The sequence below is a fragment of the Bos indicus genome, chromosome 27 (genome assembly GCF_029378745.1).
Source record: "Bos indicus isolate NIAB-ARS_2022 breed Sahiwal x Tharparkar chromosome 27, NIAB-ARS_B.indTharparkar_mat_pri_1.0, whole genome shotgun sequence".
Lineage (NCBI taxonomy): Eukaryota > Metazoa > Chordata > Mammalia > Artiodactyla > Bovidae > Bos > Bos indicus.
Window position 1 is genome coordinate 41,827,293 of NC_091786.1, and position 22,381 is coordinate 41,849,673.

The 22,381-nt window shown below is 45.9% G+C and overlaps 1 protein-coding gene across 3 annotated transcripts in view; it reads left to right on the plus strand.

Moving 5' to 3' along the window:
- Window positions 1-22,381, plus strand: part of THRB (thyroid hormone receptor beta) — a 436,468-nt gene that overhangs the window by 353,407 nt on the left and 60,680 nt on the right. The window contains exons 1-2 of one of the 3 annotated variants that reach the window (XM_070781682.1): window positions 307-339; window positions 3,380-3,634. The exons of 1 other annotated variant lie outside the window; for it this stretch is intronic. In XM_070781682.1, coding sequence (XP_070637783.1) covers window positions 3,451-3,634 — 184 coding nt within the window. In that variant the 5' untranslated portion in view covers window positions 307-339; window positions 3,380-3,450. Of the gene's footprint in view, window positions 1-306; window positions 340-3,379; window positions 3,635-22,381 lie in introns of those variants that run through there. One more of the 3 variants, XM_070781684.1, reaches the window with a different exon arrangement.

Consider the following 22,381-nt stretch of genomic DNA (forward strand, 5'->3'; position numbering starts at 1 on the left):
TGCCTCATAACTGCCCTATTAAATTAACTATCTTGATGCCTAGAATATGAAATATTAAAAGCCAGATGTTAACTGAGATCCGTTTAGGAGCTCATACTTCAGGAACTATAAGATATTATCATTGCCAGACTCTCCCTTTTAAAAATGTATTTCCACTATTGTGCACATTTGTATCCCAGGTAATCCTCAGAAGGACAGGTTTTTGAAAAAACATTCAAGTCTGAGAAGGAAACTGCACCTTTATCTGAAATCTGCCAATTATTTGTTTTCTTACCTTAGATTTTCTTAACCCTGTGGATCTCAAACTCTGCTGGGTATCAGAACCTTCTGGAGAACCTGGTAAATATCCAAATTCCCAGGCCCCATCCTATCTCAGTAAGCCTGGTCTCATTGGTTTGAGTTTAGGGGGAACCAAAGGATATGAGTTGGCAGAGAAATAGCAGGAATCCTCATTGCTAAGCAAACATGGAAGTAACACAGTGCACAGCACCCACAGTCAGCTGAAGTGAAGGAGCCTGGAATGGTGTCTCATCCCTCCTTGGGAATGGAATAGGAATTATATTTGCCCTCTTCATCTTGGGAACTAAAATCCCACATGCTGCCTGGCACAGCCAAAAAATTTGGGGCTTCCCAGGTGGCTCAGTGGTGAAGAACCCACCTGCCAGAACAGGAGACGTAAGAGACATGGGTTCGATCCCTGGGTCAGGAAGATTTCCTGGAGGAAAGAATGGCAACCCACTCCAATATTCTTGCCTGGAGAATCCCAAGGACAGAGGAGCCTGGGGGACTACAGTCCATGGGGTCGCAAAGAGTCGGACACGACTGAGTGGCTAACACTTTCTGTTCATCTTGGGAAGGTAACCGAGAACCCTCCTTAAGCAGTGCCCCAGCCAAAAAACCTGCCAACTGAGCAACGGAATATCACTATCATGAGTGTAATTGCAGACCGTAATTGCGAGCTTGGACATGGCTCCAGGGAATGGAACTCTTTTCCCAGACCACCTCGGCTTCTTTTCTTAGGAAAATGGAAGGAAATCTTATTCCTTGTCTCAGCCTCCAAATAACATCTCTTGCTTGTAAGAAATCCCCACTCTTGCTGGCCCAGGGGACCTGCTGAGCAAGCTTTAATGGGCCATGCTATAAAGAAGAACGTCCCCTTGGTGAGATCTCTTCCAGCGTCTCTCATCCACGAGTGCTGACTAGCTCCCTTCACTGGGGAGCACTCTCTACCCATTAGGCTGTATTTCTTAATTTCTGTGCAGTCAAGGGAATTGATACCACATTTTAAGAATTTCTGCAGAAAAATCAAATGTTGGAGGCTCTACAAAACCACTGTGATAACTTTAACATTACTTACAAAGGAACATTGCACAATATAATTTACTGAGGATTTAGAGTCCGTGACGATTGAGTAGACATCCTAGAAACACACATGGGTGAGAACACGTCTCACATCAGTAGAAGCAATGAAACTCCTTTTGCAGAGTTAATCCTCGCATTCAGTGACTTTATATTCAGCTCATGAAAACACCCTCATATCCATGAAAGGTCCTTGAAAGAATTCTACGTAGCTGTGTTTCATCTGAAATGCCATACAATCTCCCAAGATCCTAATCTTTTGTTTTCTTTTCATGGGAAGTGAGAATAAGTGCCCATAACTGCACCAGTAGCTGGCATGGTGGAGTCCTGACCTTTAGGATTCACCATGCATTGAATCATGCCACCTCAACTGAGGAGAAAGGCCCCGGGCTATGTCACCCCCTCACACAATGCCAAGCACAGATCTGAGCACTGAGTGAATTTTCAGGGCTCCTCTCTGAATAACATCAAATGTTACATCCCAAGCATTGTGTGATTTTTTTTTTAAGGGGATCATTTCTTACTGGCCAAGTGAGGTTATTTCAAGCTGCAGTATTTCCACTTACTGTGACAGAGAAACTGAGTGTTGGTTATTACTGCCTTGCTGTGATTTTGTTCGCAGTCTTCTCCTGTACTAGAAATGAAGTGGACGGGAGTCAGGACTTCCACAAGGTAGTCCCAAGACCAGAAATGGTAAACGCAGCTTCCAAGGAGGTCTGGGAGCAGATGACACCTTTAGAAAAACCACCCTAACCAACATCTCTGAAGACATCTAGCAGCTTTACAGAGGGGGCTGGTGAAAACCAAAAGCAGGTTTAACTCTTGCATTTAACAGTTTAAAATTTATCTTAAATGTCTGAAAAGCAGCTTTCAATTCCCAGTACCGTACATAGATCAGGGCGGACCTCTCTGTCCGATATGGATATCTACAGTCCTTTGGTCATTTCAGCATAAAGGAAAATTCACTTATCAGTTAATCATTCCACGTCTCTAATCACTTAAAAGTAGAACTCTATTTGTGTTTTTTCCTATTTTGACAGAATTTCTGGAAGTATGGGTGAGCAGATGGACTATGCTTTTTAATGTGAACGCATCTACAAATCACCTATATTCGCTTACTCTTTTTACTCTCTTCCTTATATCCGTGTTCAGAAAAGATATTCAAGGAGGTAAAATTGGCCCCCAGGGAAAGTTGGTGTGAGAACGTTTTCATGATATTATCCAGTTGTTTCCCGTTTTCTGGAGGGCAGACCTTCACGCCCCTTGAAACTGAGTAGAGAAAAGAGCGTCACACACAGAAAGCGTTAACTGCCTGCTTCTCAGCGCAAGAGAGCGGGGCTTTTCTTCTGTCATCAGAGCTCTTAATTTGCCCCAACTAAAGCACAATCTGCTGACCTCCTCTCCTCTCACCTCGCCTGTTCCGGAGGACGTGGAAACCACTGGCACAGTTTCCCTTGGAAGACCCAGCCCCTTATGCCAGCCTGTCGGCAGTGGAAGGTGCCAAGGAGCCCGAGTTGTCGCTCTCATGTAGCCACGTGGCACGTCCCTCTCAGGGAACAGGGTGCCCCTCAGGTCAGCCGGTGATAACACCCAAGTCAAACAAGGCCGCATCCTGGACGTTGTATGTCCCGAGGATCTGAAAAGTGTCCACGGCCAGCCCTGACCCTCGAGACCTCACATGGTCATCTAAGCAGTATCATAAATCGGTGCCCACTTGCTCCCTAGCCATTGCCATCGGGAGCGGGGCTGGCGAGAGGGCGGCCCTTCCGTGGAGGAGCCCACGTCTTTCTAGGCGCTAAAAATTGGGGGAAACGCGTTGACTCCTCCGCAGGCAGTCCAGCGCCGGGGCTCCGTGCCAGAGGCCGCTCAGTGCGTCTTATCGCCGCCGTTGGGTGGAAGGGTCCGGGAACGCTGGCAGCCCCCACGAGCCGGGGAAGCGCTTGCCTTCCAGACCTCTTCCTCTCGGCCCCGTCTTGACAGTGCCAACAGCCCCATCATGTCGTGTTTTTCAACCCTCCAGAAAATGGCCTTCCAGCCTGGGACAAGCCGAAGCCTTGTCCAGACGGCGAGCCGGAGTGGAAGCTCGTGGGAATGTCTGAAGCCTGCCTGCATCGGAAGAGCCATCCGGAGCGGCGCGGGCCCCTGAAACATGAGCAGTCGCCCCTCATCCAGGCCTCCTGGACGAGCTCCATATTCCATCTGGACCACGACGACGTGAGCGATCAGAGCGCACCCAGCGCCCAGACCTTCCAGACGGAGGAGAAGAAATGCAAAGGTAACAGCTGTTTTGAGACCCGGGTGGCCGCAAGGAAAAGGACTCTCTGTTGTGACTGTGTGCTGGGTCTCCCCTGAGCCCAGGTGTGCGGTCCACGTGGCTCCCCGGCAGCTCTCTTCCAAAGAGCCTGTGCCCCCAGACCTTCTGTGGAGCAGAAAAGAAGTGGGTTTCTGAGGAGAGCAGCTGATTTCAGCTTCCTGTTGGGGCCGCTTGGGGGAGAAGACATTTTTCTTTCTCTAATGAGCAGGAGGGCTGTTAGTTTTGGCTTCAGTTCTGTTTTTGAAGCTGAGTAGAAACAGACACTGCTAGCATTACATAACTACTTGCTTTGAAGTGTGTGTGCGTGTGTGTGTGTGTGCATGACTTTTCCCAGTTGTGCCAGTAGCTAATAGGATCTCCAAATCTACCTTTAACCTAAATAGACAATTCATGTTCAAAAGAGAGGTTTGAAGTTGTTTTCTTTGACTCATTAAGTCCTGTGTCATCAACCTGAAAGGCGAGATTATGGTGTTAGGGGGTTGTCACCTCATAAAAAATGTTAAACTGGCCTAAGTTTCTGATTGCATTAGATTTAACTGGTCTTTACCTCGGGTCGCCTCCGCCCTGACAGATGTCTTTGTGTTGATCGCTTTATGGTCTTAGGGCTTCCCAAAATCTTTACTTCTTAAATCAGTTAGTGTCTTTAAATGTCCAAGTTCATGTTGACCCTCCGCCCTTTCTCAATTTAGCATTTTTAAAAAATAAAGTCCTTTTCCATTTTCTTTGAGGACTTTGATTCATGATCAAGTTTTTATGTGAATGTATGTTGATTTACAATATTGTGTTATTGTGATAAAATTTCAAATGGTGTGTTTGAAAATCTGCCCAGCACATATCAAGATTTATTAATGAACGTTTGTAGAGAGCCCTAGATTTCAGCCACATAGGACCTTTGCAAACTGTTCTAAATTGAGCGTAAACACGTGATTCTGTCATCCTTCTCAAAAGACTGCTGGTCCTTTAACTTTTTTGAAAACTTGAAAAGCCGCTTGGAAGCACCAGTTGACCTGGGCAGCTGGGTGTGCAGATTGTCTCAAATGAAAAACGGGATTATCTAAACAAATAATAATATGGTGGTATAGGCTCTTATTTGATGCAGTCAAAACCATCCGTGTTCTCTTGGGGAGGATCTGGGTTTGAACTGTCTCTCATCTTTATTACTTAGGAGACTGAGAAATTGAAAGGGATATTTAGAAAAAGAGCAAAGTAAGTTTTTCCAAAGGAGTCGGGATATAGAACAGGTGTGTGTGTGTGTGTGTGTGCACATTTGTTTGAAATACAATCGAGAGTTTATCTTAAAATCCGTAACCACATCGTAGCTTCAAATTTTAGGAGCTGGCATCAAAAACACGTCAGGCTTTGGTTTACAGGGCACTGCAGTGTCCTCATGACCTAAGGACCCACAAACTAAATTTGATTTATTCCTGATTGGTATCCGTGTTCGTTCACTCATTCATGGATCCGTCTCTGTCATTTTGAGAAAACTTGGCCTTGCATATCTAGGGTTTTTGACAACTGTACACTTTCTGGTTTATTGGGAAACCTTGAGAGCAAAAGGAGAGAGTTTCTATTTGGTTTCCAAGACCCTACTGCTTGTAACACAGTGATTAAGATTGCGGATTTTTGAGTCTACTGTATTTGGGCTAGAGCCTCACCCTTTCCACTCTCCATCCTTGAGCAAAGCTATGTGATTGCTGACAGAATTGAATTAGAAAATGTATCACTATTGAAGTACTTAGCACAGCACCCCTCATTGTGGTCTCTGAACGTCAGCGTCATCCTTGCTATGATCACTCTTATTGGCTCAGCATCATTAAATCACACATATCCCCTGGGCCGCGCTCTGGTGAGGGAGGAGACCAGGACATTTGGGTGTGGCGTAGGGTGGGAAGTTTCGGGGAGGTTAGACTTGACCATCCGTTTTGCATTCATTCAGCACTCTTTTGCTGCAAGGCAGAGAATTGTTTAATAGGAAAATGTAATTAAACTCTTGAATGAAAGCCCTTCCTCCAGATTCTAGTTGTAAAAGGAACACAACAAAGGTAAATGCTCCTGCAGTTTCCAGAGCAACCGCCAGGATTCTCGTCGGCGTGGAAGCGAGGCAGTGCCTTGGTTCAGCATGGAGAGTCTGGGGATGCCTACGCGGTCATGGCCGAAACCTTGTAACTTCACTCCTTGCCAGTGGACACCCGTGTCTGATGAGGCGGCGGAGGGGCCAGGGAAACATCTGGATTAGATGCTTTTCTTTTCGGAGTTGGGTGCTCTCTGTGTACTCAGCTTGCCAGCTGCCTCTTCACAGGCACTGTGAGAAGAGCTCTCTCACCCAGGCTGGGCACTGATCTCCTGGCTCTCTCTGTCTAGCCCGCAGGCGCACTCGATATCTGTTTCCTGGGCTGCCATTCTGTGCATCCCATCTGTGTTTATTAAGTGGCTACTAACTGCAGGACATTGTCCTTCACAGCCTTGAAGAAAAAATAGCAGCAGAGCCAAAAATCCATCCAAGTCCCCCCATTTCCAGGACCCCAAGTGGAATTGAGGAAAACCAAGTAACACTTTGGCCACCTGATGTGAAGAGCCAACTCACTGGAAAAGACCGTGATGCTGGGAAAGATTGAAGGCAGGAGGAGAAGGGGACGACAGAGGATGAGATGGTTGGATGGCATCACCAACTCGATGGACATGAGTTTGCCCAAACTCTGGGAGATGGTGTAGAACAGGGAAGCCTGGCGTGCTGCAGTCCATGGGGTTGCAAAGAGACGCAACTGAGGGACTGAACAACACTAACAACTAACCCTTAAAGGATACAAAATGTCAAGAGTCTGCTGTGAAGAAGCCAAAAGAACAAATAGATGGCTTGAAGTTGTGCTAAAACTCATCTCCCAAATCAGTGATCTAGCCGGTCTAGACCAAGGCACCTCTGAGTGTGGTTTGTGGTTGGATTGTTGTTTAGCTGCTAAATCGTATCCAACTCTTTTTGACCCCAGGGACTGTAGCCCACAAGGCTCTTCTGTCTATGGGATTTCCTGGCAAAAATACTGGAGTGGGTTGCCATTTCTTTCTCCAGGGGATCTTTCAACCCAGGGATGGAACTCACGTTTCCTACAAGCTAATTCTTTACTTCTGAGCCACTGAGGGAGCCCTTGTGGTTGGGGCCCCTGCTGCAAACCTACTTCTTACCTGTGTCTGTTGATGCAAGTACAGAAACTGAGAGGAAGCTTTACAAACTGCCATTGCCAAAAAGCGCTGCGGCTGGCGTTCAGAGCTGTGCTCGGTGGATCCGTCTTCCTGGGCAGTGTAGACTCTAGCTGGATGTTGTCAAACTCACCAGTCAGTCACGCAGTCCAGAGCCCAGGCATAAGCCTGCTGCAGCAGAACCAAGGACTGGGCCGTCCTGGGCGGGCTGTTTTGTAAATTGTTTGAGATTTGCTGATTTATGCTTCAGAGAAGGCAATGGCACCCCACTCCAGTACTCTTGCCTGGAAAATCCCATGGATGGAGGAGCCTGGTGGGCTGCAGTCCATGGGGTCGCTGAGGGTGGGACACCACTGAGCGACTTCACTTTCACTTGTCACTTTCATGCATTGGAGAAGGAAATGGCAACCCACTCCAGTGTTCTTGCCTGGAGAAGCCCAGGGACGGGGGAGCCTGGTGGGCTGCCATCTATGGGGTCGCACAGAGTCGGACACGACTGAAGTGACTCAGCAGCAGCAGCGTTCTTAATGTTTTTCTTTAGGCTGATTTTTGGTAGGTACCAAATGTCTTCTTTCTCGGGTTGATCTCAATACTGTTCTTATTTCAGTCTAGGCGTATGTGTGCTCCTGTGTGTTACAGTCATTCTAAGGAAACTAACTGGTAACATATTTCAATAAAAAGAGCGCCCTGGAGCCCTGACATTCTGCTACAGATCTCACAGTTGAAATCTGCTCTAGTGCCGGAGGCTCTTTCCAACCCGAAGCAAGCCATCCCGTTCCCTCCCCGCAGCCAAGCTCCACCTCCGCGGAGTTTTTTTTGCCACAATGTGAATTGATTGCTCAGCTCGCGCCCACCTCCTCCCCTCCCGGAGTCTGAGATGGTGCAGTACCTGGACCTTCTTAGAAATGCAGAATCTCAGGCCCCAGAGAACTGAACTGGAAGTTCTGGAAAGGGGCCCAGGAATCTATATTTCAGTCACTCATAAGAGATCCTTAAGACGTGAGCATCAGGAGGTGCCTGCGATTACGCACAACCTCTTAGCAACAGTAAAGGAAAGGGTCTGCCACCTAGTGGACACCGGGGAATGTGCATCCATAGTCATGTACGGATGTGAGAGCTGGACCATGAAGAAGGCTGAGAGCTGGATGAAGAATTGATGCTTTTGAACTGTCGTGTTGGAGAAGACTCTTGAGAGTCCCTTAGACTGCAAGGAGATCCAACTAGTCCATCCTAAAGGAAATCAGTCCTGAATATTCATTGGAAGGACTTATGCTGAAGCTGAAGCTCCAATACTTTGGCCACCTGATGCGAAGAGCGGACTCGTTGGAAGAGACCCTGATGTTAGGAAAGACTGAGGGCAGGAGGAGAAGAGGGCAGAGGAGGATGAGGTGGTCAGACAGCACCACTGACTGACAGACATGACTCTGGGCGAAGTCTCAGAGATCGTGAAGGACAGGGGGGCCTGGTGTGCTGCAGTCCACAGGGCTGCAAAGAGTTGGACACGACTTAGCGACTGAACGGCGATTCCCTTCCTTGAGTGCACCAGGGGAGCCCCCAGGTCTCCTTCTCGGTTTGTCCTTCCCTTTAGATGTGGCTTACCTTAATTGCCAGCTGGGTGTGCTGCTTACTCACTCCATCCAGTAACATCCTTCTGGGACTTGAGCCCTTCTTGAGAATCCCACTTTGTCTGACTGGAGTCCAGCTTCTCTTTCAAGTTCTTGCAAGGCTTCTCCTTTCAAGCTTCTGTGCCCCCCTGAGCTTCTCCCTGGGGACCACAGTCTCACTAGCCCCACGGGGATGGGTCCCGGACAGGTGCATGCACCCCTGGAGCTGGATCTTGCCAGCCCTGCGGAAGCCAGCCAGCCAGCCCTCCATCCCTGGATGTTTGGCCTTGGTATCCGTCAGGGAGCTTCCTGAAACACTCGGACCTGGTGGGAAAAACAAGGAATAGAATGACCCATTTTTTTCCTGGAATTAGGGAAAAAGCAACAAACTGGGGAGCTCCCTGAATTTTCTCTGTAGGTCTGCTCTGTGCTTGAAGCAAGAGAAGTGAACCTCAGATACCCGGGAAGACAAGAAAAGACAGTCAAAATAATCTTACTGACAAGGTGCTTTCTCTCACTATAAAAGCCTCCCATGTTCAAGGAGTGAAGATTTCCCAAAAGTTCAACAGAAATGAGTTTTAAAAATCATTTGTAATTCCATCCTCAAAGGATATGAAGATCTTGATTATATTTCATTCTTTCTCCTATGTGTATCTATTTTTTTACAAACTTGGAATCACTTTTAACCAACTGTTCAGGCTTAACAATATATCATCCACATGTTCCTTTGTCATTAAATATCCTTCTGAATCCTGACTTTTACTGGCTATAGACTATCCTTGCTTATAGGTATCATTTGTTAAACTAGTCCCCAAGACTTAGACGAGTTAAAGTAATTTTTGAAACTATTTCTTATGTTCACAAAGGACAGACTATTAACTCATGCTCTTCAGAAGGAGGCAGGAGGGGGAAAGGACTCAAACCAGTGACGACCATTTTAAATGATGTATGAGTCTCATCTACCAAAATAACAAAGTGGTCTAAAACTAAGAAACATGAAGTCAAGTCATCGCGCTTTATAATCCTTCAAGTTAGACATTCAGGATCTCAGCACATGACCGCTGTCTTTGTCCTTAAGTGAAATACAAGGACATCTTCAGGTTGGCGAGTGTTTGAGAAGGTGGGGGATTAAAAGGCTTGAGCCCTTCCACCAGGAGACCATCTGCTTATGCATCTCTGCTCTCGTCTCTGCCCCGGCTCTCCATCCATCAGGAGGCACGGCTCCACGAGAGCACGGGGACTCATATGCCTCCAGGGCACTGGGGAGGCTCGGCCATCAGCAGGAGAGTAAGTGCTCTCCACCAGCTTCTGGTGCACGGAGAGCTCTGAGATCTGATACTTCAAAGGCAGGGAAGCACACCCACCAGTGGCCCAGGACAGGCAGAAATAGGAGGGCAAGCGAAGAAATAAAAGCCCTCATCTCAAGTGGAGGGGAGGGAAACAGAGAAGGGCACTGGCAACGTCGACAGCAAGCAAACCTCAGAAGCTCAAAGCTCCGGTCCACTGACCGCAGTTTTCACTGAGATGCGGCATCGGCAGTGGGGGGACCGTGGGCTTTTTGAGGCCAGTGAAGCAGCATCTGCTGGGCTTCCCTGGTGGTTCAGACGGTAAAAATACGCCTGCAATGCAGATCGACCTGAGTTCAATCCCTGGGTCAGGGAGATCCTCTGAAGGAGGGCATGGCAACCTGCTCCAGTGTTCTTGCCTGAAGAATCCCCATGGACTGTAGCCTGTCAGGCTTCTCTGTCCATGGGGTTGCAAAGAGTTGGACACAGCTGAGTGACTAAGCACAGCCCAGCAGCGTCTGTTACAACGTAAAATGCAGGTATGCTTCGACCCTGCTGTCCCTCTTAAAATAGTCTGTCCCATGGAAATACAGTACCACGGGCACAAAGTTCTGTATTCCAGAGTTTTCTTTGCGCCTTTGTTTTTATAACTGAGAAATTGGAAACAAGCCACATGTTGACCCAGAGGGGAATGATCAAACAAATTATGGTATATGTAAAGCATCCACTGGAAAACAGGTTTTTTAAAAATAGTGGCATTAGGAAAACTTAGTGGAGAAGCAGCCATTCGTGATCATGTGATCCCACATCCAGTTTTAAAAGTCAGTAATTGTGTGAGCACAGATGTGCAGAGAAAAATGTTCCTGAGACACATCACCCTGTGACAGCAGACAGCTGGAAAAGGGAAGCGCAGAATAGAGGGTATTATTAGCTTAGTATACAACAGCGGTTCATATTTCTTACAATTCCATTAATGGAGAACTGGTGTAGTTCTTTTTTTTAATGTTAAGCTCCTATGCTTCACAGTCAGACAGACTTAAGTTGACTGCTGACTCTTTCATTTAACCTCTCTGAGCTGAGTCCTCTTAATTTTGAATGAGGTAATAATACCCAACGGCTTCCCCAGTGGCCCAGCAGTAAAGAACCGGCCTGCCAATGCAAGAGACAGGGGCAGGAAATGCGAGTTTGACCTAAGGGTCAGGAAGATCCCCTGGAGAAAGGAAATGGCAGCCTAGTCCAGTATTCTTGCCTGGAAAATTCCAATCCATGGGGTCACAAAAGAGTGGGCGCCTAGACAACAACAATAACAATAATACCAAGTTATCAGATTTGTTGTAAAAAGGAAAGGTAATGTGTGTAGAACACTGTGCCCACCACTTAGGAGAGATGAGTGATGACTTATTCTGATAACTGTTCTGAAAATATCAATAATTTCTTGGCTTGGTGCCTCCCTCCTCCTGCAGTTTTTGTTACCCTTTTGCACCTTGAAATACGTTGATGAGCTTGTTGTCGTTCAGTCGCTCAGTTGTATCCAACTCTTTGTGACCCCATGGACTGCAGCATGCCAGGCCTCCCTGTCCTTCACCAACTCCTGGAGCTTACTCAAACTCATGTCCATTGAGTCAGTGATGCCATCCAACCATCTCATCTTCTGTCATCCCCTTCTCCTCCCACCTTCAATCTTTCCCAGCATCAGGGTCTTTTCTAATGAGTTGGCTCTTCTCATCAGGTGGCCAAAGTACTGGAGTTTCAGCTTCAGCATCAATCCTTCCTATGAATGTTCAGGACTGATTTCCTTTAGGATGGACTGGTTTGATCTCCTTGCTGTCCAGTTGATGAGCTAGATACACATGAATGAAGAGAAGCAGAAAGAACTGTCACATATACAGCTAGAAGACAGGCTTGAACGACCAAGAAAAAATCCATAGCAACAACCAAGGTATTTTTTCAAGCTCTTTAAATAGTTTAAAAAATTAAGTACAAAACCAAGAAAGTATGCAAGAGCTTAAATGAAATTTGCACCAGGCAGTCTGCTTCAGCATCAGAGCTGTTTACCACTCTACCTTGTACCCATTCATTCCCTTCTCCAGGGGATCTTCCTGACCCAGGGATCACACCCACATCGCCTGCATTGCAGGCAGATTCTTTACTATCTGGGCCACCGGGAAAGCCCTAAAAGTTAGTTGCTCAGTCATGTCAGACTCTTTTCAACCCCATGGACTACAGCCCACCAGGTTCCTCTGTCTGTGGAATTCTCCAAGCAAGAATATTGGAGTTGGGTAGCCATTCCCTTCTTCAGGAGATCTTCCTGACCCAGGGATCAAACCCCGGTCTCTTGTGTTACAAGCAGATTCTTTACCATCTGAGCCACCAGGGAGGATACCGTATAACACAAAAGGGCAAGAGGATCCGGGTGCCCTGAGGAAGAAACTAAAACTGTGGAGAAGATGCTGGCCTGCCCGGAGGGGAAGCTGCAGGGCAGTGAGGCCTGCCAGGACGGAGTGGGGGGCTCAGCATGTGCCTAGCTGCACAGTCTAAGGTCACATTCCGGTGCTGCCGCTTATCAGCTGTTGAACCCTGAGCTAGTCGCTTAGCCTGCCTAAGCCTGTTTCCTCATCTATCAAATGGGGACCCTCCGCCTCTCTCATCCAACTGTGGAAAGAAAGAAGCTCTTAGATGATTTCACAGGGCGACTGTGAGTGCTCAATAAATAGAAGTTATTTTCTCATCATGAAGCTTGGAAACAATATGAGAAGCAGACAGATTAGGGCCGTAGAATGCCCATTTGAGAATAACCGCTAAGCAGACACTAACAGGACTGAAAGCGCTGAAGCCGAGGGTGTAATGGAACAGGGGGAGCAGACACAGCAGCCAAGTTCCACAATGCTCCCCACAGGTGGTTTCAGACAGAACCGGGGACAACATGGGTAACGAGCTTATTGACCTTGTATGGAAGCTGAAAAGGTATTATTGGGAGAGTCACTCTTACAAAGACACCACGGGTGACCACTGGAATTCAGAGTCCTTTACTTCTCCCGTGCGTTGCCCTGAATGCCTGTAATTCCATCGTGGCCCTTTCTCTGTCTTTCAAAATGCAGACCTCCTGGTTGGATATCTTATCGAGTCACTAGCATCTCCAAGTGGAGAACTGGATCAGATTTCTTTCCTCCTTGACAGGATCCAATAAAGACAGTGGAAGGAGGACACGAAAAATGTGAGGATCCTAGGGAAATGGATGCGAGAGAGGAAATAAGGAGCAGCCCCCCTGGCAGCACTGTGCAGGCTGTCGGGTTGAGCACTGCACAGTACCTAGGGAAATGGATGCGAGAGAGGAAATAAGGAGCAGCCCCCCTGGCAGCACTGTGCAGGCTGTCGGGTTGAGCACTGCACAGTAGGAGTGCGTTCACTGCAGACTTGGCACCTGAAAACAAACGTCACCTGCTGAGGTCCTGTAATGGACTGGAACCTGGTGGTCCAGAGTCAACCGATAGGAAAGTAAAGGAGAGAGAAAGAGGCTGATATTCCTTGGTTTACACAGAAAGCCAATAAAGCCCCTGCACGGGGCTTGCTCTGTTCACGGAGGCCTCAGGCGCCCTCTCGATGGGGTGAAGGCGCAGAGCGCCTTCTCGAGAGGGTCTTAGAAGGCCGGGCAGGAAAGTAAGCTCAGAGGGCCTCTGCGCTCCAAGGAAGTAGCCTGAGAGAGAGAAAGAAAGCAAGACACGGGGACCAAAGCTCTGATGGAGCAAAGATGTTTTAATCAACATGGTGTGGGCATATATACTGTAGTTATTCTCAGCAAAGGTAAAGATTAAAATTCCAGACTTACAGAACATAGGCAATCCATATTAAAGAGACAGAGAGTTGTAAACAATCACTTTTACCATATGGTTCACAAGAAGGAAGAGGGCACTTATCACCGTATAGAAAAACTAACGGAGGGAATGCCTGGATCCCTCAGCCCCCGGGAGAGGCTTGCCTCTCCTCTTAATTCCTGAATATTCAGGAATTAATAAGGAACAGAGAAGTCCTGACAGATCCAAAACAGCACACAGGAAGCCTCCTGTTAAATGCTTCCTGACAGGCACCCACCTCACCGATGGCCAGGAACTGACCCTGACACAGGATGAAAATACAGACATTCCAGTCACATTTAGACAGATGTGTGAGTGCCATATTGATCATTGGCTGTCAATGTATTCCGAGACTAATAACACTCCTTTGTATAATTTAAATTCGCTAAAGGAATTTCCTGGTGGTCTAGTGGTTAGGACTCTGCACTTACACTGCCGAAGGCCCAGCTTCAATCCCTGGTAGGGGAACTAAGATCTTGCAAGCCTCACAGTGTGACCAAAATTTAAAAAAAAAAAATTGCTAAGAGAATAAAACTTCAATGTCCATGCACACACACATAATTAACTAGATGGGAGGAATCCTTTCACAATGTATTAAAATATCAAATGATCACATATGTTTTAAATATCTTGCAACTTTATTTGTCAATTATACCTAAGTAAAGTTGGAAAAAAGACATTCTGAGAACCCTCACATTACACAGCAGGCCGACAGCATCAAGTCTGGGGGTGTTGCCCAGCCTGTAGTAGGCATGTAGGGAATGTTTAGACAGAAGACCATGATTTGGTTCTTGGCTCTGACACTTTCCAGCTATTTAACCTTGGACAAATCACTAATTCTCTCCAACAAACACCATAATCAAAGATTAGTCGACCACAAAGAAGCAAGGACATCAACCTACCCTCCAACCTAAATATCCATTGACAGAGGAGTGGATAAAGAAGATGTGGTGCGTATAACAACGGAATACTGCTCAGCCACAACAAGGAATGAAATAATGCCATTTGCAGCAACCTAGATGGACCTAGGGATGATCATACCAAGTGAAGTCAGACAGAGAAAGACACATACCATATGATAACACTTGTGGAATCTAATTTTTTAAAAAATAAATGAACTTATTTACAAAGCAGAAGCAGACTCATAGATGTTGAAAACAGACTTACTGTTACCACAGGGGGAAGGTGAGGGGAGGGCGGGATGAACTAGGAGTTTGAGATTAATATACATGCACTATTACATATAAAATAGATAACCCACAGGACCTACTAGCTCTACTCAGTATTCTATAATAACCTATATGGGAAAAGAATCTGAAAGAGAATGAATATATGGGTATGTATAACTGATTCACTTTGTGGTACTCCTGAAACTAGCATGACATTGTAAATCAACTACACTCCAGTAAAATTTTTTGAATTAAAAATAAATTAAAATTTTAGAGAGTTCCCAGTGGTCTAGTGGTTAGGATCCCAGGCTTTCACTTCAAGGCCCAGGTTCAATCCCTGGTCAAGGTTCTGAGATTCCACAAGCCATGCAGGGCAGCCAAAAAAAAAAGATAGAAACAAATATAAAATAATGACAAAAATAAAATACAGTAAAGCAAAGTAGCCCTCCAGTACAATAACCATATTACCCCTTATAGGGAAAATGGAGCAAAATACATTGAATCAGTGAAAGTGAAAAACAGTAGAAGTGAAGTCGCTCAGTCGTGTCTGACTCTTTGCAACCCCATGGACTGTAGCCCACCAGGCTCCTCAGTCCATGGGATTCTCTAGGCAAGAATACTGGAGTGGGTTGCCATTTCTTCCTTCAGGGGGACCTTCTGGAGGAAAGGATGAAGAAGACATTGTACATATATGTACAAGATAATATTACTCAGTCAAACCTGGGTCTCCTGCATGGCAGGCTGATTCTTTACCATCTGAGCCACCAGGGAAGCCCAGTAATGGCCCCCCAAACCTAAGCTATTAGCATCATAAAAACACAGCCCCACCCCCAGGACAGATTGGGAAGGGTCAGTCACCTTCTACTGCCTTGGTCAGCGTTCTTACCAAACTCTGGGCTGGCTTTCTCCAGGAACAGAGGAACCTCAAGCTCAGTTCTTGAGTAGGTCTGGGCCTTCTCCCCTTTCTGTTTCTGAAAACCTACTCCTGCCTGTAATAAACTTCTCCCCGAGAAGATGTTGGGAACCAGTACTGCCCTCTCTCCTTCCCTCTGCAGGGCAGAGCCTCTGGGTTTTGAGAGCCCTAGAGAAGCAGAAACTCCATTCCAAGAGCATTACCTGGTAGCAGCGTCATAGACAAAGCAGGCAGGTCTCCTGGGGGCCATTCCGCCTGTACTTGTCACCTACACTGACACGCGAGTGGTTAGTCCTGTCTGTGAGGGTTAGCCCTGTCTATGAGGGTTAGTCCTGTCTGTGAGGGTTAGCCCTGTCTGTGAGGGTTAGCCCTGTCTGTGAGGGTTAGTCCTGTCTGTGAGGGTTAGCCCTGTCTGTGAGGGTTAGCCCTGTCTGTGAGGGTTAGCCCTGTCTGTGAGGGTTAGCCCTGTCTGTGAGGGTTAGCCCTGTCTGTGAGTGGTTAGCCCTGTCTGTGAGGGTTAGCCCTGTCTGTGAGGGTTAGTCCTGTCTGTGAGGGTTAGTCCTGTCTGTGAGGGTTAGTCCTGTCTGTGAGGGTTAGTCCTGTCTGTGAGTGGTTAGTCCTGTCTGTGAGGGTTAGCCCTGTCTGTGAGGGTTAGTCCTGTCTGTGAGGGTTAGCCCTGTCTGTGAGTGGTTAGCCCTGTCTGTGAGGGTTAGCCCTGTCTGTGAGGGTTAGTCCTGTCTGTGAGGGTTAGCCCTGTCTGTGAGTGGTTAGCCCTGTCTGTGAGGGTTAGTCCTGTCTGTGAGTAACGCCTTTAGAAATCAGCCTTGGTTCTGGACCAGTTCAGCCTCTTTGACCCGAACTATCTCTCTGCAAAGATACCAGAAATCCAGAACCAGCCAGGCTTTGGAAAGGGTATCAGAAATCCTCCACGGACCAAAGCCCTGCTCCACGGCATCGACTGAGACAGAACTGTTGCCTCTGGTGAATGGCTGTCCTCATGACATCTGTCGATTTGGCTTAAACGAGAGACTTGACTTCATTCACACTCACCGCCTCTTAAAATATAGAGCTATATTGCCAACATGACTATTTAACTCAATTAGCCATGCTGTGAAGTCACGCAGCCTGAGCTAGAATGCTGTCTGGGGACGGATGGTTTATCAGTGAGTGGCAGGTTTTACCCGACTCCCTGCTTATACTTGCCCCGTAATGTGCAGCTGCAAAGGCCATACTATTGTAAGCTGAGCCTCAGAACTAATGAAAAGATGCTTATATGGTGCTTTGTTTGCCTGGCTCTGGAAAGAACGTCTTATAATAAGCCTAAGATATAAAACTAAAGGTCAAAACTATGTAAGTAAAAGAAGCTTCTGCCCTTTACAGGGAAAAAAAATACATGTTAATTTTTACAGGAGTCTCAGATGACTGTTTCCAAGGGAACAAGTGTCTGAAATGGGTTCATCTCATTTAATATTCATGACTGGACATGGGGATAGTCCTTTCCTATTATCCCTTTCTGGTTACACATGATATGCTCATTCTTAACTTGCTTTTGAAGTGATCATTCTATGTTTGAATCTCATTTCTTCCACAAACAAAGGAAATAAATGTTCATTCTTATGTTTTAAAATATTTTGTAAAATTAAGAATATAAGCCTTTAAGAATGAAGAATATTATAAATAGTGGTGATCACTACAAAAGTAAGAAAATAACAGTAATCAATCTGACATACTTTACACAGATGAGTCAAAGGCTATTGAACTTGGCTTCTTGTTTTATTGCAAATTGGCTTACTTTTCAATTTTTTCTTCCACTTCTGCTGCTGCTGCTAAGTCGCTTCAGTTGTGTCCGACTCTGTGCGACCCCATAGACGGCGGCCCACCAGGCTCCCCCATCCCTGGGATTCTCCAGGCAAGAACACTGGAGTGGGTTGCCATTTCCTTCTCCAATGCATGAAAGTGAAAAGTGAAAGTGAAGTCGCTCAGTCATGTCTGACTCTTAGCGACCCATGGACTGCAGCCTACCAGGCTCCTCCGTCCATGGGACTTTCCAGGCAAGAGTACTGGAGTGGGGTGTCTTCTCTGCCTCCACTTCTACTGAGGTGTAATTGACACACAGCACTGTATCAGTCTAATGTGTACAGCATGATTTGACTCTCATAATGAAAGGATGACCACAAGCTTAATAAACATCCCTCATCCCATACAGGGACAAAATAAAAGAAATAAAAACAAATATTTTTCCTTGTGAGGAGTATTCTTTGGATTTACTCTCTTAACAACTTTCACCTATAACATACAATGATGTCAGTTATGGGGCCCTAGTGGCTCAGATGGTAAAGAAACTGCCTGCAGTGCAGAAGACCTGGGTTTGATCCCTGGGCTGGGAAGATCCCCTGGAGAAGGGAATGGCTATATTTGCCCTGGTGTACATAACAGCCCTGACACTTATTTACCTTATTGCTGGAAATTTATACCTGTGGCCACCTTGATCCAACTCCTTCCCCGCACCCAGCCCCGCTGTCTCTGGTAATGGCATATCTGATCTCTTTTTCTATGAGGTTTTCGTTTGTTTTTGAATTGACCCTAAACACTGTGTCAGCTCCTGGTACACAGCTTAGTGGTTCTATACTTCTGTGCCTGTCAGATCGATCACCACCAAATCTGCTTACTTTTGAGGTTGGTTTCTGTTTTTAAATGTTGAATTGGAAAAAGCAAGTTGGCGGCAGGAGACCATCATGTCTGAAGTTTGAATGAGTTGTGTGTTTTCTTAGAAAATCTGCTAAGGCAAATCTATAAATTTCTCCCCATTTGATCTTAAAGTGATCTCAGCTTTACCAAACAGTGGAAATGAATGGTGCAGAGAAGGCCCGTACACCCTGCACTTGGACTCACCAACTATGAACCTGTTGCCACATCTTCTGTATCATTCTGTGTGTGAACTCTGTGTGTTCGTGTATATACATATTATTACTTTTTAGAACCATTTGAGAGTAGGTTGCAGATAGCATGCCCCTTTAAATATTTCAGTGTGTCTTCTAAAAGCAAATAAATTCTCTTAGAAAACCATGGGACAATGATCAAGATGAGGAAATGGAACATTGATGTGTACAATTATCTAAACCTACAGACTTCATTCAAATTTCACAAATTGTCTCTCCCCACTCCGCCCTCATAGCTCAGTTGGTAAAGAATCCACCTGTAATGCAGGAGACCCCGGTTCAGTTCCTGGGTCAGGAGGATCCCCTGGAGAAGGGATAGGCTACCCACTCCAGTCTTCTTGGGCTGCCCTTATGGCTCAGCTGGTAAAGAATCTGCCCGCAATGCGGGTGACCTGGGTCCGATCCCTGGGTTGGGAAGATCCCCTGGAGAAGGAAAAGGCTACTCACTCCAGTATTCTGGCCTGGAGAATTCTAAGGACTGTAGAGTCCATGGGGTCGCAAAGAGTTAGACACGACTGGGAGACTTTCACTTCACCCCCCCCCCCCCGGAGGAGAGGTCACGGCTGAGACCAGAACCGAGAGAGGACGTGAATCCGAATCATAACTCCATCCCCCTCAGTCCTGCGCCCAGCCCCCACCGCTCCTCAGACCAGCCTTGTTTTCCGGCCGGGCCGGGCCCGGAGTGCACCTTTCCTTGGGTTTCCGTGTCTGCTGGGTCTGCTTTACTCTGTCCACAACCTTCCACGGTTTGCAGGGCGCTTGTCGTTTGTGGAGAACGCAGGCTGATTCTTTTGGAGAATGTCCCTCCGTTTGGGTTTGACTGACGTTTCTTCATGATTAGGATCAGACTGTGCATATTGGGCCAAACTGTTTTAAAAATTATATCACCTGATATTTGTTCCTATAAACATTTGAATTTAAGTATGTGATTTGGGAAGTTTCCCATCTTCCAAACCACCTGCATCTTTCTGTCTCTCTTCTTGAATTTTTTTTTTTTTATTCCCCTTCGGCTGCTCTGGGTCTTCATTGCTGCGCGTGGGCTTTCTCTAGTTGAGGGGCGGGGTTCCTGTTTGCAGAGCACTGCCTCTGGAGCATGGGCTCAGGGGTTGCGGTGCACGGGCTTAGGCGCCCTGCAGCGTGTAGGATCTTCCCGGACCGAGGATGGAACCCACGTCCCCTGCGTTGGCGGGAGGGTTCTCAACCACGGCGCCACCAGGGAAGTCTGACTCCTCTTTTTTTCTTTTTCTTTTCCATTACGGTTTATCCCAGGATACTGAATAGCGTTCCCTATGCCACACAGTAGGCTTGCTGTTTCTCCACTCTCTATAGGCTAGTTTACATCCACTGACCCCAGCCCCCCACCCAACCCTGCTCCCACTCTCCGCCCCCCTTGACAAGCACTGTCTGTTCTATGTCTGAGTGCTCTTGTGAAGCATCCATTCCGTGTTCTGAGGGCGAATGTCTCAGGAATGAATGTTATTGGTGGTTTTGTCACCTGTGACCTTTTTAAGGTTGGAATGAAAGAGGGATGCTTGCCTGGGGCCGTCTCTATTTGTAGCAGGACAGAAAGCAGATTCTCTGCCATCCAGAGACTTTTCTGAGGATAGCAAGGACATATGGCCTCTTTGGTGTCTTGTCCTGTTTAACTGGACATTCGTTTTTTCCCCCCACAACTCAAACCATAGTAAATTACAAAACAACCAAGATTGGGATATATTTTAGGTTAACCTTGATAATTGTAGTATATCTTTCTCAGCTATTTTGACACTTGAAGCAGAATGAAGAATTTTGATTCACCAGTTCTAGATCTGGTTTTCAGTGTACCAGCATGAAGTAGGTTTTCTTTTTGAAAATATTTACAAATCCTACTTTATTCCCCTCATCCTTCAAGGCCCAGTTTAAACTTCACCTCCTCTGGGATTCTCCACTGCCCGTCACAAGGAATCATGTCTTTCTCATGCTGTTGTGAAACTTCATTAAAGTATTTTATGCTTCCTGGGCTCTGCCTTCTTGTATCATGGCTTTGAACATGCCTGTTGGGCTCCTCAGTGACTGTGACTTTATCTCAGTTTACACCAGCTGTGTTTTCGTGTGTTCTCCATGCCCAGCACTAAGCTGTGTGCTGACGGTAAGAAGCTGGATGAACCATCCTGCTTCCCGCATGAGATTTCCAAATAGAAATGTTGGAAGAGCTTTCAGCTTAGGCTTGAAATGAGCAGCAGACCTATTGATGACCAAGCAGTGGTGAAAATGCTATTGGCTGGCCTTTATCTTAGAGAAGACTAAGGAAGAGCCTAACCTATGTTGCTTCAGAAGTAATAATTCCATTTTCCTCCATGTTTACCGTCTGCTTGCTGATGTTCTTTTAGTTGGGTTGCAAATTTCAAAGCAAAATCATGTCTTCCTCTTAGGATGTATCCTATATTAAATCAAGGAAACTTACATAGTATTGATATATAAATGGTATAAGCTTATTAACTTTCTTCCTGTTGACAATAAGTTTTAATTACCTCAAGCTATTTATAACCTCACATCTCTCTTGGTAAAGCTTTGTTGAGATGTAGTTTACCTATTGTGAAATCCCTCCAAGTGTACCATTCCATAACTGTGAGTCTCTTTACAGAGTTGTGTTAATACAGCCGTGACCACAGTCTTAATTTAGAATGTTTCCATCTCCCCCAGGGAAACTTTGAGCTGATTTGCAGTTATTTTTCATTCCTGGACCCAGCCCCTGGCGACAACTCACCTACTTTCTGTCCACACTGATTCGCTTTTACTGAACACTGCACAACAGTGGAATCCTATGATGAGACTCACCTACTGCTTTTGAGGTTCATCCATGTTGTTACATATATCAGTACTTTGTCTGAACTTTTTACCTTTAATCATCCTTCATAATACTTTCAAGTATAAGTGAAGAACTGGAGCCTTTAATGAACAAAGAATAAACCTTTTGAAATCGGCATCAATTGTGACACCATCTAGATTTTGCATTAGTTGTTCTTAAAGGTGAAAAAGCAAAGTAAATGCAAATGACTCAATCACTCATTCATTATTCCTATTGTTAAGGAAATTTGTTACAAAATTAATCTCTGATATGTTATTCTAGAATAAAACATACTATAGCTGTTAAATGTCAAAGTCATTCCACTCAAACAAGCACTCAGCTTTCAAACCAAGTCCATCAGTGTGAATTACAATGAAATAATCATCGTAACACAGTAAATTAAGGGAAAATGGATCTACATGCTGCGGGTGATTAAATTACAGCATACGTGAAGTGAGCCGCTGTGTGATATTCATGCAAAGCATAAATGATATTCATAAAAAAACATAAAATGTTAATGAGCATTTTTTTATTCTAAGGAAACATATTGATTAAAATAAATATATGAAGTAGCATTAAATTAGGCACATCTTTGGGAAAACAGATAAATCATCACAGTGATCTTAGAATTTGTGTTGAAACACATACGTAGTTGCCGAAAACTTTCAAAACATTAAAATAATTCTCTACTTAGAAAAGCAGTTGGGGGAAGTAAGACAGGCAGGTTGTACAATAGCAATTCAAGAGCTGAAATGTCAATGCTAACATCTTCCCTTAGTAACTACATCAGGGTGAAAAAACCATCCACTTAGTTTCCACTCTGTCAAATGAATGGAAACACCTCCTGCCACCCTGGTGGCTCAGACAGATAAGAATCTTCCTGCAATGCAGGAGACCCGGGTTTGATCCCTGGGTCAAAGATCTCCT